The sequence below is a fragment of the Onychomys torridus genome, chromosome 12 (genome assembly GCF_903995425.1).
Source record: "Onychomys torridus chromosome 12, mOncTor1.1, whole genome shotgun sequence".
NCBI lineage: Eukaryota > Metazoa > Chordata > Mammalia > Rodentia > Cricetidae > Onychomys > Onychomys torridus.
In genome coordinates, this window is record NC_050454.1 from 35,294,457 (window position 1) to 35,311,541 (window position 17,085).

General features: G+C 41.1%; 1 protein-coding gene across 1 annotated transcript in view; it reads left to right on the top strand.

The window, feature by feature from the left end:
- The first annotated feature begins 754 nt into the window (after positions 1-754).
- Positions 755-17,085, top strand: part of LOC118593909 (ABI family member 3 binding protein) — a 207,927-nt gene continuing 191,596 nt past the window's right edge. The window contains exon 1 of the mRNA XM_036203506.1: positions 755-838. Coding sequence (XP_036059399.1) covers positions 760-838 — 79 coding nt within the window. The 5' untranslated portion in view covers positions 755-759. The remainder of the gene's footprint in view (positions 839-17,085) is intronic.

Below are 17,085 nucleotides of genomic sequence, written 5' to 3' on the forward strand. Positions count from 1 at the left end.
TTGCGAATATGGAGATTGATAATACCATAGCTCCTGTGTTGCTGCCATGCCAGAGGTGGTTGTGGAGGCTAGCTCAGTGTGGGGATAAGGTAATGTACTACCTCTCTGTCCCCACATCCACACCTATGGAATATGTGCATATACCTATATGCACACAACGTGTGTGTTTGTTTGTGTGTACTTGTGTACACAGTGTACAACTGCATGGCTTAGGACTCTCTTTTGAAGTTTCTCATAACGTTAGACCTGCAAAGTAGTTCAAATATATTTTCATGAATTTATTCCCATTTAGAAGGGAAGGATTGGATTGGTTTCCTGGCTAATTAAAAACAGTTTCCTTCTTAATAAAATTCAATTTTATATTTTAATGTTTGGATGGGTTTAAGTATGTCTTTTTATTCTTTAAACTAGTTCATCAAATGTTTCAAAGTGGCCTGGGTAGAAGTTCTTTCCTGAACAGAGTGGTTATAATTGGCCATCATTTTAATTCTTGTATCAGAGGAAACAGAGGAGGCAGACAGTTACAACGCTGCAGAGGGAAATGTGATGATATGTTTTTGCTGTTGTGCCTACTTTTTTTTTTTTTGAGTGTGTGGGAAAGGGTGTGATGTCATCCTGTCTCCACCCCCTGTGAGTAAGCCCACAGTAGAGCTCAGCACAGCCGCCGCCTCTGTCAGTGGAGGACGGTCCACTTAAATGCAGTTCCAGGCTTGCAAGGCACCCAGGGGCATCACTCCCGTGTGAGCAGGCAAATGCAACATGCTCTCCAGCCTGGGGTGTCTGCTTCTCTGTGGAAGTGTTGCCCTTGCCCTGGGAAATGCACAGAAATTGCCAAAAGGCAAGTAGCTTGCATCTTTTGTCTTTTAAAAGTAAGATTAAGAGTTGCTTGTTTTTTAACTGTTGATGTGAAATATGATCTGCTTTACAATATGGGGGAATTGAATTATTCTGCAGAAAGTCAAAGGCCATGTGTGTAAAGGGGTGATTTCAATGTTGTTTTATCTTGGACCCCTGTTATTAATTTTGTTGGCAGCTCTTCCCGACTCTAACGGAGCATGGTCACACCAGCTGAAGTAGTGGAGTTCAAACTACAGCGTTTGTCTATCAAAACAGCTTATGAAAATGACTGTTGTAATTTGTTAGAGTTATTTGGTGCTTTCAGCCCTGTCCGGAGAGACAATGGCTGGTTGGCTAAAGCTCTGGGAGAAGCTTGTTCTAAAAGCTGGAATCTTCTGCGTAAGTCTCAAGCATACCTGAGGCATAGGGACTGAGGGAGTGTAGCCAGGTCAGACCCAAGTAAAGTCCTGAGTTAGCAGCAGTCAAGGCTCTCCAGTGGCCTTTGGAAGAAGGTTTGATTTGCTAGACAGGACACTCCCCCTTCTCCTGCCTAAACTGCTTATTTTAGTGTTGGTATTTTGTTTATAAAAGTCATCAAAAGAGAAGTAATTTTTCCAAATTTAGATCCTAGAAGCAATCTTTGAAACCAATTAACAGTAAATCAGGAGGCCCTTGCCTTGTCCAGTCTATGAACATAAACACTGAGTACACTTTTGCTTTTTTGTTGAGACACTTCAGGTCTGTAGAGGCTTTTTACGGCTGCAGACTGCTGTAGTCAGCAGGATTATGAAAACCAGGCTGGAATGTACCGCACCGTTCTGTTGGGTAGTATTAGAGGTGACACACGGGCCAAGACTCATCAAAGTCCAGTCCAAAGGAAAAGCTGGGGATCAGAGTGCTGAAGGGCCATGTCTGTGTCCTCTCCTTGGAGCTTCAGCCTAGGATCACCTTATCTCAAATGCAAAGTATCCTTTCTTTTGGTTGGTAAAGTGAAACTTGAATCCAGAATGTGAAGGCGGAAGCATTTGGCTAGTTAGAGTCTCACATGAGGATGAGAGCGGCAATATATGGCAAAGAAAACCTCTGTTTGAGGAAATGATTATGCAGAGAAAAAGAAATCAAGCACCACTCAATTTTTCTTATACCATGAGTTTGGTTCCTTGATCATAACAAAGTGTGACTTAATCCATAATTAATTGTTTACATTGCTGTAACTTTTAACAGCATTGCCATTTTTAAAAGGAGCCTGTGGGGTTTTTTGTTATTGTTGTTGTTATTGTTTTTTAGTTTAAATCCTTACAGGTGTTTTTATTTTACTCCGTATTTACTGTGTGTGGTGGGGGGGATAAACAAATTTGCTCACTACATAGTTATGTTACTTCCAAGTGCCTTAGATTTCTGGTTACAGCACGCGAAAGAGACTTCTAGGGACAAGTTGCCTTTGCTTGTAATGATAAAGCATATATATGTGTCAATAACTGGAGCAAAACTTTTGTCAAGTGTATTGCCCATTAGTGTGTTTGCATCCAGGTTTCTTTTGTAATGTTCTAACAATCTGTAGTTTTGGTTACTAGCAATGAAACATCAAATTATAATGATTATAAAATAAATGGTAAATTCCTTTGTTTCTTAAAATAAAAAAAATAAAGGTTTGGAGGACATTTCTTTAAGCTGGTCACCTTAGTTAAAATGTGTTCCGGAATGTCCTACTATAGTTGGGGGTGGGTGGGCAGATGTTTTCCTTCAATAACTTCGGGAGATTTTCATGCTTATTTTTTCTTGTAGAGCCCGGGCAGGGCGGGGGTCCCCGCAATTGATGTTACTATCCTGGATGATCTAACATTTCTCAAGAAAAAAAAAAGTCTAGCCTTTTAACCCCTTGTTTACCAAACCCATTTGAATGATAGTCCCCTTTCTAGTCAAACAGCTATGATATCTTTCCAGGGGCTGTCTGTGACAACTCCCTTTTGAAAAGGTGCTAGGATAGGTTATTCCTTACTGCCTTAGAGTTTAAGACCGTCTGTACTTAAGAACAGCATGGAATTTAAGAGCTAGATGTTAATGACCACTGAACACAGTCCATCCCAGATTTTTGCATCTACGGGCCAGTAAAAATGCATGCAGGTCTGACTAGCAGGGTTATATTAATAGGGGTCATACTTAACTTTTGCTTTGCAAGGATGCCCAAAGCAAGGGGAAAAAAAAATCTTTCTGTTCAGAAAAGCAAGACATTTCCATAAGTTTACAAAATAAATGTGTTTAACTAGACAAACTAGTCGGTCCATTTTCCATCTTTTTTTCTCATTTTATTGAAGATTGATTAAGAACTCCATCACAGGCCAATATCTGGAAAACACTGGCCTATTTTAACTATTTCTTTAAATGAAGACACCCACAATAGGGGAGCTTCAGTAACTTCCCACATTAATGGTGGAGCCAAGACCCAATACTAACGTTGCTTCCTGCCAGGTAAACAGGACCTCTGAGTTATTCTAGGAATCATGTCTGTAGCGTACATGGGAATCATATCCTTCCTCATAAGAGAGAGGAAAATAGACTACAACACCCTTAAAATTACCTTGCAGCATATCCCAAGAGCATAACATCATTTTACACATGTACTATAAATAAACATATATGTTTACTTGGTTATTTGTAAGAACTCATGGGCTTGGGTATTTGGCTCAGTGGTAGAGCGCTTGGGCAAGTGCAAGGCCCTGGGTTCGGTCCTCAGCTAAAAACAAAAACAAAAACAAAAAACTTGTCATATGACTGTTTACATATCTAGACACATATCTTATTCTAAAAATATGTTGTTAGAAAATTTTGTTTTTAAAAGTTTAAACTTAAAGACTATTAATAATGTATCCTTCCTTATCTTTATACATTGATGACTATATGCTTTGGCAATTTATTGATTTGGATCTCGTATCCAAACTGTAAGAGTTGTGTGCAATAGCAAGTGGGACGGCATGTTCCTGATGGAGAGGTGATAAGATTGGCAAGTGCTGTTTCATATGGTAACACTGGAGATGGCATCCACTGCCTTGTGTCGTGGCCCTCCTTGGCCTACAGGACAGACACAAACTATGAATGTAATCATGTGACTGTGGGATGTGGAGTCCTGGGCACATGGCAGAGGTAGTGAGCAACTGGCTCTTTGCCTCGAGTTCTTACTCAAAAGAGTAGAAATCCTTGGCAAGGTAGATGTGCTTTTGCAGAGGACCTGAGTTCAGTTCCTAGCACCCAGAGGGAGCAGTCCACAACTGCTGTATAAAAGCCTATGACCCTAGGTTTAGAGGATCCAAAGCCTTCTTTTGGCCTCCATGGTACCAGCACACATGCTCATATTCATAAATAGATTTTCTCTTGTGTGCGCTCTCTCTCTCTGTCTCTCTGTCTCTCTCTCTCTCAATTAAAAATAAAATCATCTCTTTTTAAAAATAGACAGATGAGTCACAATAATCATGAAAGCTACTAATTATTCTCAGAGATAATATTTTGCAAGTGAGCAATATAGTTTAGTGTTGCATATTTTCGTGCAGGAAATCTAAGCCCTTGTATGAAGCAAGTATCTTATTACTTTCATTGTATAGAGTATTAGAGTATGCCTTCTGGTGTTTAAGTAATTTGCTTTAAATCATTTATCCAGAGAAATAAAAGTCCCTAGCCTTAACTTGAGCATAGTGTTAGCTCCCTGATCCCTCGAAAGATACACTAATTTGTTCTAGTGAAAAGCTGTATGCCATGTGCAGAGCATGGAGACTGGGAGACAAAGCATGGTGCTTGTCTTCAGGTAGCTGACTGGTTAGTGGGGTTGATTGGATGGAAGAGGTAACTCCAGTGCAGTGAGAGATCATCCTCCTTTTGCACAAAGCCCCTGAGCTTTGAGAACAGCTTGAAGGACTCAAATCAGACCAGAGAACTCATGCATTCTAAGGACACCAAGGAGGGGCCTGAGATATAAGAGTATTCAGGGCAAGGAAGAGTTTGGCTGGGAGGTAACGGTACCTTCTTTCATAGTCTCCTGTGAACTTGCCATCCACTAAGTGCCTTGGTTGGGGTTGGCTCTTACTTTCCACAAGGCCCTTCTGAATAAAAGAATGTGTCACTCAAAAAGCTCGGTCCATCTCTCCAAAAGACAGGTGATATTTGTGGGGATGTGGGAAAATGAGAAGATTGATTTTTCGTTTTTTTCCAGACAGAAGTCTCTCTGTGTAGCCCTAGCTGTCCTGGAACTCACTCTGTAGACTAGGCTGGCCTACTCAGAGATCCCCCTGCCTCAGCCTCCAGAGCGCTGGGATTAAAGATGTGCTGCTTCCGCTGGCTAAGGGCTGATTTAACTAGAATGATGTATTTGTGTATTTCTGGGACAGTATTAAAGAGTACATAGGAAGAAATGATTCAACTGAAAAAGGGCTGTAAAAGCACAGGAAGTTTATATTAGTAGTTTTTATAGTTTTAAATGTTTATAGATCTAGTTCTAATGATTTCTTGATGTGTTTGTTTATTCACGTACTAATTATTGAAATCTAGGTAAGACTGAATGAGACAACTGTACTTTACAAACTGCAGATTAGGAAGGATCAAATAATCAAATATAGTTCAGTTGAGGCTAAGTTTAGAAACCAATGTTTTAAATTAAAATTTGGTGATGTTGAGTATAATATGTTCATTAGTTATACATTCAATAGACTGCTGTATTGAGCTATGAGATACAAAATATTAAGGAATTCCTGTTTTTCTTCAAGTTAATGGGTCACAAACAAATGTTTGATAATACAGTTCATCAATACTATAGCAAAAAAGATGAAATGTTTCTATAGGTTAGTGGTTGACAAAAGGTTTGTCTAAGGCAGTGGTTCTCAACCTTCCTAATGCTGCAACCCTTTAATACAGTTCCTCATACTATGGTGACTCCCAACCATAAAATTATTTCTGTTGCTACTTCATAACTGTAGTTTTGCTACTATTATAAATCATAATGTAAATATCTGATATGCTGGATATCTGATATGTGACCCCTGTGAAAGGGTTGTTTGACCCCCAAAAGGGTTGTGACCCACAGTTGAGAACCACGGGTCTAAGGCAAAGGTCGGGTATCTAATGAAGGGAAAGCCACTGAGGTCACCTGACCTACCCAGTTGGTTCTATATGGGTCACCAGCTCAAAAAGAATTATTTTTGTTTGTTCTCTGATAGACCCCGATGAAGCAGGTACAAAAGAAAGAGATAAACTTGATAAGAGTGATCTTAAAATAAATGAAAAATTAAGTAAAATAATCTGAGAGATTACTAGCACAATAAAAACAAAATCTTGCCTTTTAATAAGCATAATAAACTAAAATAAGTAGCTTCAGCTACAAAAGGAAAGTGCTAAGTATAAAATGGAAAACAATGGTTAAGATTTTATTAAAATAACATTAAACATATAACTAAATTTTTATGTTACCTAGCATGATGATTAATGCCATGTTAATGTAAATTATCCTCTCACCTATGAAATATTTTATTACCTTCAGTAGTATATTATCTGCTGCTGTGTAAAAGTTTCCATGAAATAGGCAGCTCAAAAAAAAAAAAAATGGTTTGTTGCGATGTTTCTGGCTTACTGGGGATTCTCATTCAAGGTTTTACATGAGGCTGCGGTGAAGGTTTTAGAACTGGGTTTTCCTCGAAGGCTCGGCTGGGAAGGATCTACTTCTAAGATCATATGGTAGAAAAAACTTGGCCCACAGAGGGCCACTGGTGTGAGGGTCTCACTGGCTTTTGGACAGAAGTCACTTCAGCCCTTGGCTGTATTGGCCTTTCTTCTGTGGCCACGTGCCTCGAACGGTCTGCAGTCAGAAGGAAAATCACAACCTTACATAGCATAATTACAGAAGTAAACACCTGAAACATTTGTCGTGTGCTTTTGGTTAGGAGCAGCTCGGAGGTTAGAAGTAGTTACATCCCCCCAGGTTAACTTAAAATGAACTCACCGTAGACGCGGAAAAGGCTGTCTGTTTCACGTCCTGACATCATACAGTGGGACTGTAAACACAAAGAACTTGACTCCAGGGAACACTCTGGGTTGAGCATGAACACTCCAGCAGCTTCCCACAGAATTCAACCACTGGTGACAGATGTGTCACAGGCCAGGGGCCAGTTAGTGTCCCTATATGGCTGGAGTGAATTCGGAGCAATCCTGGAGAACTGAGAGAAGTATCTTAGAAAAGCCAACATATCCACCGTGAACCCTATTTCCTGTTTGAAAGAGTCCAGTCAATGCCTGGATTCCCTGATCTACATGGAGAGACACATGAAGCATATTTTCCCAAGTGAAAGGCCTCTTTGTGGATGCCACGTTTCTCAAAGGGGAGAACATAAGAAACCATGACCTTCTTCTTTAAAGATGAACAAATATTAAGCAGTCTACACTTACAGACTTGCTATACAGTCCCCGCAACAGGTTTCTGAGGTGTTTGTGGGGTAGCTTGGAGAGGAAACATAGCAATTACCGTAAGATTAAGTTAAATTTGTGTCTGGCAGAAGAATATGGACTGTATTACTGGATGTCATGAAGAGAACTTGGATAAACTAAAGGACCTTTGTTCAGAGCCCTTTTATGTTAATAAAACAATTAATAAAAGTTAATAAAATATGCTCTCGGCACACAAAGCAAAATCTTGATTGCACAAAGAAAACATTCTTAGCAGGATATTGGAGCACTTAATATCAGAAATAATGATGTTTAATATTAAGAGGTCTGTGGACAGTTGAATGCTAACACACTGTGTATGGCTTTTCTCACCCTTTGTGTTTCTTGTGCTGGAGTGATTCACAGAAGGCAGGTAAGGGTGGCCCCCGTGTCCCAGACTAAAGAGTTCCATGGACAGAAGGAGTCAGGAGTCCCTCCCTAGCTATTCATGGTGGCTTGGGTTTCCCACCCAAACCCTTCCATTGTTAGACTGCTGACGTGTTCTCCACGGTTTCCCCGTCTAATAAAACCCTGGCATGCATTCCTAGTGGTTGGCATGACACTTTTATGTGCTTGGCACTAAGCTCAGATCGGAGGCCCTCTCAGCACTTAAACAATGAAGACCACTAATGTTTGTCCTGTGGAATTCTGAAAATGGAGGTAAAAGATGAGACATATTTGTAACAGCCTGTTATCATTTTCCTGTCAAGGACTATACATGTGAGGCCCACCCAGTAAAAAAACCAGGGCAAACACACTCATTCTGAGCATCTTCCAGTTGGATTAGAAACTAACTGTAGAGAGAACTGAGGCTTAATTCATGCTTTTGCTATGCCACAGTAATCCTGGCTATACACAAGCAAAACTGAACATTTTCAACTATATAGGCAAGACTGTGCCTTCTACCGCAGTTACTGTTTAATTAGTGTGGCTTGAGAGGCTTACAAATAATTCTCGGGTGCTTTGGACATGACTGAGAACTACTGACTGGTAGCTTTTGTAAAACTGCCTGTGTAAGTGACTGATAAATTGTTCCAGAAGAGAATAGTGTAGAAGTTAAAAGTTGCAGGTAAATTATTTGATTGGTTAAGTGTCAATTTCTATAAATTTAAAAGAGATTTTCTTTTTGCTGTTTTAGGCAAACAGCAAACACGTGTGTGTGTGTGTGTGTGTGTGTGTGTGTGTGTGTGTGTGTGAGAGAGAGAGAGAGAGAGAGAGAGAGTTAGTTCACCTATGTGTGACTTTACTTTCATAAATCTCATGTGGTGCCTCATCAACCTTATGGGTAAAACACATGATTCTGTCAGAAAAATCTCAGAAGTCAGGGCAGCGAAGCTGTGATCATGTTCTTCTGGATTGAACGAATAAATTTGTTTTTATCACCTAGTTAATACTCTACAAATCATTTTAGGATTAAAAATATGAGTAATACATTTCCTGTCTCAAGGACTTTGACACTGGTACTATTTAAAACCGTTCTGCTGGAGCGGTGTAGATGCTCGGCAATGAAGAGTGTTTACCGATCTTGCAGCTCGCTTCTGTTCTTTTCCTGCACCTACATGGTGGGTCTCAACTCCCAGAAACACTCTCTCTCTCTCTCTCTCTCTTTTCCTGAGGCAGGGTTTCACTGTGTAGCTTTGTGCCTTTTCTGGAACTTGCTTTGGCGACCAGGCTGGCCTCGAACTCACAGAGATCTGCCTGCTTCTGCCTCCTGAGTGCTGGGATTAAAGGTGTGCGCCATCACCGCCCGGCCCAGAAACTCTTGCTGGAGGAGATCTGACACCCTTCTTTGGCTTCTACAGGTTCCTGTACACATGTGGAATACTAAATTCATTCAGTGCACACACACACACACACACACACACACACACACACACACACACGCAACTAAATTAGTAAATACAACTTTAAAAACTTGGTCACAAAACTCATATACTTTTATAGAAAGCTATTGCTAATGTTAATTTGTGGGTCCTCGTGTGTGCTCACATGTGTATGTGTATGTGTGACTGGATTATGTGTGTGGGATCTGTATGTATGTGTAGGGGTATGCAGAATCCAGGGGAAGGTGTTGGGTGTTCTGCTCTAGAACCCGTCCCTTTAGTCCCTTGAGACAGGTCTCTCATTGAACCTGGGATTAGATTGCTGGCCAGCACGTGACAGGTGCTTGTACTCCTTAATTTTTTTAATTTTCATTAAGTAAATTGACATTCTCATGGTTAATCCATCCTTAGCTCTGACATGTAGGCAAAAATGACTTCTTATAGTATGGTAAGAAAAGCAAAGTACCCCACAGATCCAGTTGATGCAAAATATGGAGTGAAGCCAGTGTGCAGTGTACTTCCTTGAGTGTGCAGCGTGCCTCCCTGTGTGTGCAGTGCACCTCCCCGAGTGTACAGCATACCTCCCTGAGTGTGCAGTTTACCTCCCTTCCCATCAGGCCAGGTTATATGAGTTAGCTTGTCTTTGACCTTTAGACTGAGGATGAATTTTCTACCTGTAGAATGCTTTAAGATCTCAGACATCTTTCAAATGCATGTGACTGGGTCCCAAGGGCTGCCAGGGGGGGGGTTTCCAATATCTTTTCCCCTTAAATATCAACCTTTGAGTTTCCCGTTTTGTTAGCCGATAAGAGATTTTCCCGGTACCCCAGGCTCCTGCTGAGCGTCCACTGTACACGCAGCCTGTGGAGCTGGGCGAAGACTTCATAGCCCTCCCTTCTCTGCGAGCTGCGGAGCCTGCCCTTTAAGGAGGGGTTTGGAATGGCTGCCAAAGTCTCGCTGGCAGAAACTCTGGAATTCAGCCCTGTTCCAAATAGGCTGTCAGTGGTGTAAGGACGGTCTCCTTCCAGTTTCCTGGATGGAGTCAAGCCATTCCTAGCCAGATTGTTCAGGAGAAAGCATCAGACGGCCTGAACATCAACCCCTGCATTCCTTTCCCGGTTCATCTTCCCCAGACAACGCTGGTGACTGCGGTGTCACTAAATCCTTAAACTCTCACATTTTCACTGGCCTTCCAATACCGTGCGCGCTGCTCCATTGAGGTTTACTCATCTGTAGTCCATTATGAACTGGAAGGATAAATGTTGAAAAGTGACAATATAGGTTGGTGGGTAAACAACGGAAGTAAATAGGAGCCCGTGCAAGTTAATCAATCCTCTTTGAACGCCAGAGTTTTCTCCCTGCCTCTGAAAAGAGAGCATAAAAAAATGTCAGTTATCTTGCTTTTGCAAATAAATAACATTAGGTGACTTTAATGAAAGTTTTGATAGTTGCTTTGTATATATGGATGGCATGTGTGGAAGTGTTTACGGAGGGGGTGCTAGAAGCTGGTATCAGGTGGCTTCCCATGTTTTTCACCTTATTTGTTTGAGACAGGGTCTCTCAGTGAACCTGATCTCACTGATTAGCAAGGCTGGCTGACCAGTGAGCTCCAGGGAGCCATCTATTTCTACTGGTATTACAGACATGGCCATCATGCCAGGCCTTTACATGGGGGCTGAGGATTCAAACTCAGATCCTCATGCTTGTACAGCAAGCACTTTACCAACCGAGTCCTCTCCTCAGCCCCTGATAGTTACATATACCCCACCACCACCGCTTGAGACAGGGATTTACTATGTAGCCTTGGATGGCCTGGAACTCGTTATGTAGACCAATCATGGAGCTCCGCCTGCCTCAGCCTTCTGAGTGCTGGCTGGGATTAAAGGTGTATAAATTCCACCATGTAGAAGTTTGATAGTTACATTCTTAAGTTTGGTATGTTAGTTATTGTTTTTAACAGCTGTAACTGAAATCCTTAAGAAAACAACTTTAGAGGGTTTCAGAGGGTTTATTCCATGGTTGCTCTGCCCCAGGAGCTCGAAGTGGTAGAAGTATGCATATGATGTCAGTTCTTGACCTGATTGCCAAGAGGAAGACGAGAGAGGAGGATACAGGAAAGAGCCGGAGACAAGATGCCCCCCTGGAGTCTACCTCCAGTAACTACAACCTCCAACTAGTTCCCACCTTCTCAGATTTCTGGAACCTCTCAAAATACCATCCCCAGCTGGGGACCAAGGCCTTAACACAAGGGCCTGCCAGGGGCATTTTGTGTTCAAAGTAGGTAAGAGCCTTGAAACCAGGTACCTTTTGGAAAACTCCTTTCCCACCTTGGCAGAGGGAGAGCGACACAAAGGCCGTGGCTTTAGATCCTTCTTGAAAAGATGCTGAGAGAAAAGAATCATTGGGCCTGTGGTATAGCAGCCCCAGAGACAAGATCCGGGGCATGGACCCAAGGCTCTGCAGAGGCTTTGAACATAACTTTAGCCATCAGCTTCCTGTTGTTTCCCTCATCCATGGTGCTTGGTTAGTTTTTATTTGTTCGTTTGTTTATTATCTTGCATATATGCATGGAGTATAAGCCAGTATGTGGCCTGGCTTTCCCCTGGGATGCCTGCTGCAGTTTATCTGGCTGAGGTACATGGTTGACTTGGTCAGAGCCTGATGAGTTACCTCATGGAATTCTTTTTCTGCCCAGCCTTTTTTTTTTTTTTTTTTTTTTTTGTTCCTGTTCCTTTGTTCCCTAAACCTTTGGCCTCCATCTTGGCCTGGCCTCTTCCTTTTCCCTCTGCTCCCTCCTCATCCCATTGCCTCTTACTATAAGAGTCCTCAGAGCCTGGTCCGGGGCTTCTACTCCAGCTAGTGTCTCTCCTCACAGCTGATTTTCCATCTGTGCACCAAAAGTCATTTCTTTGGAGGACAATACATACTCTGTCTTGTTAGAGAGGAAGTCTGTTTCTGTGTCATGCTAACAGTTCCACTAGGCTGAAAATACTGTTTCTTGTGCATTCATCTTAGCATCAGTGAGCTTGCAAAGACAACACATTTACATTCTCTGTGTCTGTCAGACAGCATAAACCATAACTGTATCTGTATCAGGAATCTTAAATGGTCTTATTAATAAAATCAAACGCAGAGCCAGGTATTGGGTTAAAGCTGGAAGATTGGAGAAGCAGAACAAGCCACAGCCACCTCACGTTGCCATTTCCTGAGCTGATCCTGTTTCCTAAAACTGGAAGCTTCTGAGTCCTCATCCAGAATGAATCTCAGCTGAACTGCTCCTAAAAGCCTAAAAGCTTAACCAGCTCTAGTCCCTGGTCCTCACGCCTTATATACCTTTCTGCTTTCTGCCACCACTTCCTGGGATTAAAGGCTCTTGTCACCATGCCTGGCTATTTCCAGTGTGGCTTTGAACTCACAGAGATCCAGACGGATCTCTGCCTCTGGAATGCTAGGATTAAAGGTGTGTGCGCCATCATTTTCTGGCCTCTCTATCTAGTGGCTGTTCTGTTCTCTGACCCCAGTAAGTTTATTAGGGTACACAATATTTTGGGGAACACACTACTACCACATATATCTTTACTTCATAGTACATTCTTAAGTGATATTGAATCTAGATGAAGACATGATGCCCTGTGAAGAAGGAACAGTATATAGGCATTATTAGTGTCAATTTGTAAAGTTTTTATAAGGTTTTCTGCTTGTTCTGCTGTAGTTATTGTAGTTTAATGTTTTGAAAAACTTACAGAGGACTGTTAACATTTTCTAATTGCTCGGTGAGTTACACCTCAAGTTCAAATCCCATGCTTCTCTGTATTTGACTTGCAACACACATTTCACAAAATGGTGTTTCTCTGTAGAGTGTCCCCAGGAAATGTGGTCCTCTCATTGGCGGCCAGAACACAGTTGGAGGCATTTGATTGCATTTCAACATACCAGCTTCCCTTTTTGATCTCTGGCTCTGGCTCACAGTTTTCTTGGCCTGCACTCAACAGGTACTCTTCAAATTTTCCTCTTCCTTTGATCACAATGCCGGGTCCTTCTTTCTTTCCTTTTGGCTTTTGCAACTTCAACTGTCTCTGGAAGACTGCCCATCATGTCTGCCATAGTACCTTCATAGAGTTCATTGGCTGGAAGCTTTGTATTAGTTACTTTTCTTGTTGTTGAGACAAAGATACCTGATGGAAGTACTTAACTGAGGAAGGGCTGATTTTGTCTCCTGGTCCCAGAAGGTACAGTCCATTGTCAAGGAGGAAGTATGGGAGTGTTCCCTGACAACCTAGGAGATGCCTGGGTCTTCAGGAATCTCAGTGGATCAGGCAACAGAGAGCTTGGGCCTGAAAGGGCTAAGGATATAGCCCTGAAGGCCAACCCTCTAGTGAAACACTTCCTTCAGCCAGACCCTACTTTCCAAAGTTTGCATAGCCTTTTCAGTTAGGGCTATCAGATGGAGACTAAGTGTTCAAACACATGAGCCTGGGCTAGACATTTTATATTTGAACTACTTTTTCCATCATTAACCCATATTAAGAACAAATACATAAAAAACCCATATAGTCATCCCTTCATGTTCTACTTCTAAACCATCAACTAATGGTAAATCTGATATATTTGAAAGACAAACTACATTTGTACTGAATAGTTTCAGCTTTTTTATTGACACTATTCCCTGGACCATGCAATATTATCACTATATGACAACAGTTGCATGCCATTAGGTATTATAAGTAATACAGGGATGTTTTAAAGTTTACAGAATGATATGAATAGATTATGTATAAATGCTACACTATTTTATATTGGGATTTTGTGTCCATGAATTTTGACATCTGTGACAGGTCCTAGAACCAGTCCCCTGTGGATACGAAGAAATAATTATGTAAATTGGTTTTCTGGATCCAGATGAGTGTGCAATTGCACATGTCAATCTCATGCTAGGCTAGTCTGGTTTTTCCTTATGATAAAAATAAGAAAGTCTAACAAACATTAAAATTTTGACCAACATATTGTGTGTGCTTTAGAATTTTTCCTCTAGTCTTTCACTGAAGAGAGTGATTTAAAAACAAAACATTGTTTTAAGAATAGCAACATCAATTTAAGTATTGACACTGGTACTGAATTATCAGAATGACTAATGCACTAGTTACTTTTTCAGTGACAACATATTTGGCAAAATTAAAATAAGGAAGGAAAGGTTTGTTTTGGATTATGGCTTGAAACACATTCTATAATGGCAAGGAAGGCATGGTGGCAAGAATGGGTTGAGCTGTGGCAGCAGGAACATGGTTTGCTGGTCCCATTGTGTCTATCATCAGGAAGCAGAAAGAACCAAATACTGGTGTTCTGCTGGCTTCCACATTTTTCTTCAGTCTGGGACTCCAGTCCATGGAGCGATGCTAACCATCTTCAGGATGGGTCTTAATCTCTTAAACTCCCTGGAAATGCCCTCACAGACACACTTGCTAGGTGATTTTAAATTCTGTCAACTTGACAATAAAAAATTGGCCAGGTGGTGGTAGCGCACGCCTTTAATCCCAGAACTCAGGAGGCAGAGGCAGGTGGATCTCTGTGAGTTCGAGGCCAGCCTGGTCTCCAAAGCGAGTTCCAGAAAAGGCACAAAGCTACACAGACAAACCCTGTCTTGGAAAAAAAATTAACCATCATAGATAATAAAAAGATCATGAGTCACTTAGAGAAGTAATACTATGTCATACTAAAAGTTAGCCAACATTCTTTTTTCACATATTTTGGGCAAGAAATCCATTTTGATAGCTTGTCACCATGTCAGTACTTTTCCGAATATTTTCAGGCACCCCTCTTAACTGTTTATGAAAAACATGCATTTAGTTGTATAATCCCCTAGACTTGTCAGCTGAATTGTATTATATAACATTTCTCAGTCGGGTGCTCCGTGTCCACATCTGTTTTCACATATGTCAGAAAATCAAGACAAGTATTTTACTGTGGTGTTTACCAAAGTCATCACACTCCATGGCTCAAGTGTCCTGTGCAAGGGCTTTGTGGTGTACCAGAAACATTCGTTTTAAACATTCCTTTTCATAGCCACAAAAGAAACCACAGACATGAACACTAAATAAACTTCCTGTAAATTATGAAATGATTTAGAAGGTATTAAAAGATAAACATGGGCAGAGCAGAGACATGTTAGGGATATTCTCTCCAGGGACCTTCCTGTTTGGTGAGTGTCTCATTAAAAACAGAAACCAAACTTCCACCAAAACCAGCAAAAAATATTGACCTTAGTGTGAGCCTACTCTACGGTTTTTCTCTTACCTACTTTTCATTAATAATATTTGTATCCTACAAGCCCTCAAGGCTTATTTGTGGAAGATTATTAGATAGATGCAGTAAAATAACATTATAAGGGGCTAAAGGGGAAGCTTAGTGGTTAAGAGTATGTAGTAGTTTTGCAGAAGACTTGAGCTCACTTCCCAAGCCATATCAAATGGCTCACATTCACCATAACTCTAGCCCCAGAGGACTCTAACACCTTTAGTCCTAGGCATCTGCACACATGTGCATAGCCTATACATATAATTAAAAATAAAATAAATCTTTTAAATTTAAAAAAAAACCCTATGAATTGTATTATATGCAAATGCAACTGTTTAACCTGTTTCACCCAGTCAGGTCAAATATCCCCAACCCCAAATCCAAAGTCTGAAATGCTCCCAAACCTAACATTTTTATTCTACCAATATGGATGCCATAGTGAAAAGTTCTACACCTAATTTCAAGTGATAGGTCCCAGTTAAAATGCAGGTATACTAGAAGTATGGTGTAAATGTTACTTGAAGCTTCAGTCTATAAGGTATATATGAAATATATATGAAATTTATGTTTAGACTTCAGTTCCCTCCTCAAGATACCTCATTAAGTGTGTATAAATATTCCTCCAACCAAAAACAATTTCAATAAATTGAAAACACATTTTTGTCCCTAACAGTTCAGATAAAGCATGCTCACAGTATGTTGAGGATAATTAACTCAATCCCATGTGCACAATAAAGCCTAAGGCATGACTACATCTAAACTCTTTGTAAAGTGTAGCTAGAAGTTTCCCTGGTCCTGCCTGGACCCTGTGACCCCACAGTCCCACAGCTGCTCAGACCCAAGTAAACACACAAAGGCTTGTATTAATTAAAACTGCTTGGCCATTAGCTCAGGTCTACCACTGACTAGCTCTTACACTTAAACCCATTTTTGTTAATCTATATGTTGCCACACGTTCTGTGGCTTTACCTGTGTGCCATTGCATGCTGCTCCCTGGACAGCAGGCTGGCGTTTCCCGACTCAGCCTTCTTCTTCCCAGAATTCTCCTTGTCTGCTTACCCCGCCTATACTTCCTGCCTGGCTACTGGCCAATCAGTATTTTATTTATCAACCAATCAGAGCAACACATATTCACAGTAAACAGAACATCCCATAGCAGTGAAGTACATGTGACTGCTTCCATGAAGATGGGGTCTATAGATTAACTACATATGACATCTTAAAGGTCTTAGGGAGGATCTGGTGTGGTCTCAGTTATACAGATAGTGCAAAGGTCACCAGGCTATTAACCACCTCCTCTCCCAGTCCTCTGGATGGAAAACAGGTTATACATCTCTCCTTTTGAAGAGGCAACCCTTTGTGTTTAACATTCCGGATTCTCCTAGTGCTTATCTCATGGACCCCTGTTCTTCCTACACTAAGTGCCTATGGGTAGCTGATGGAATTAGCCATGTGCTGAGGGATAACACAAATCTTTAGATATAATCAAGGTTAAGCACTGGGGTACAAATTTGAAAGACAGTGCTTTCTGTGAACTTAGCTAACTTCCTGTAGCTCTCTGGAATTGGAGAACCTGTACAGCCTGCTGTTTTGTGATAACCTTCTATAGGAGTTTAGCTTGAGACATTCAGAATTACTGGATCTTATATAAAAATTGCTGGCTACATTTTTATAT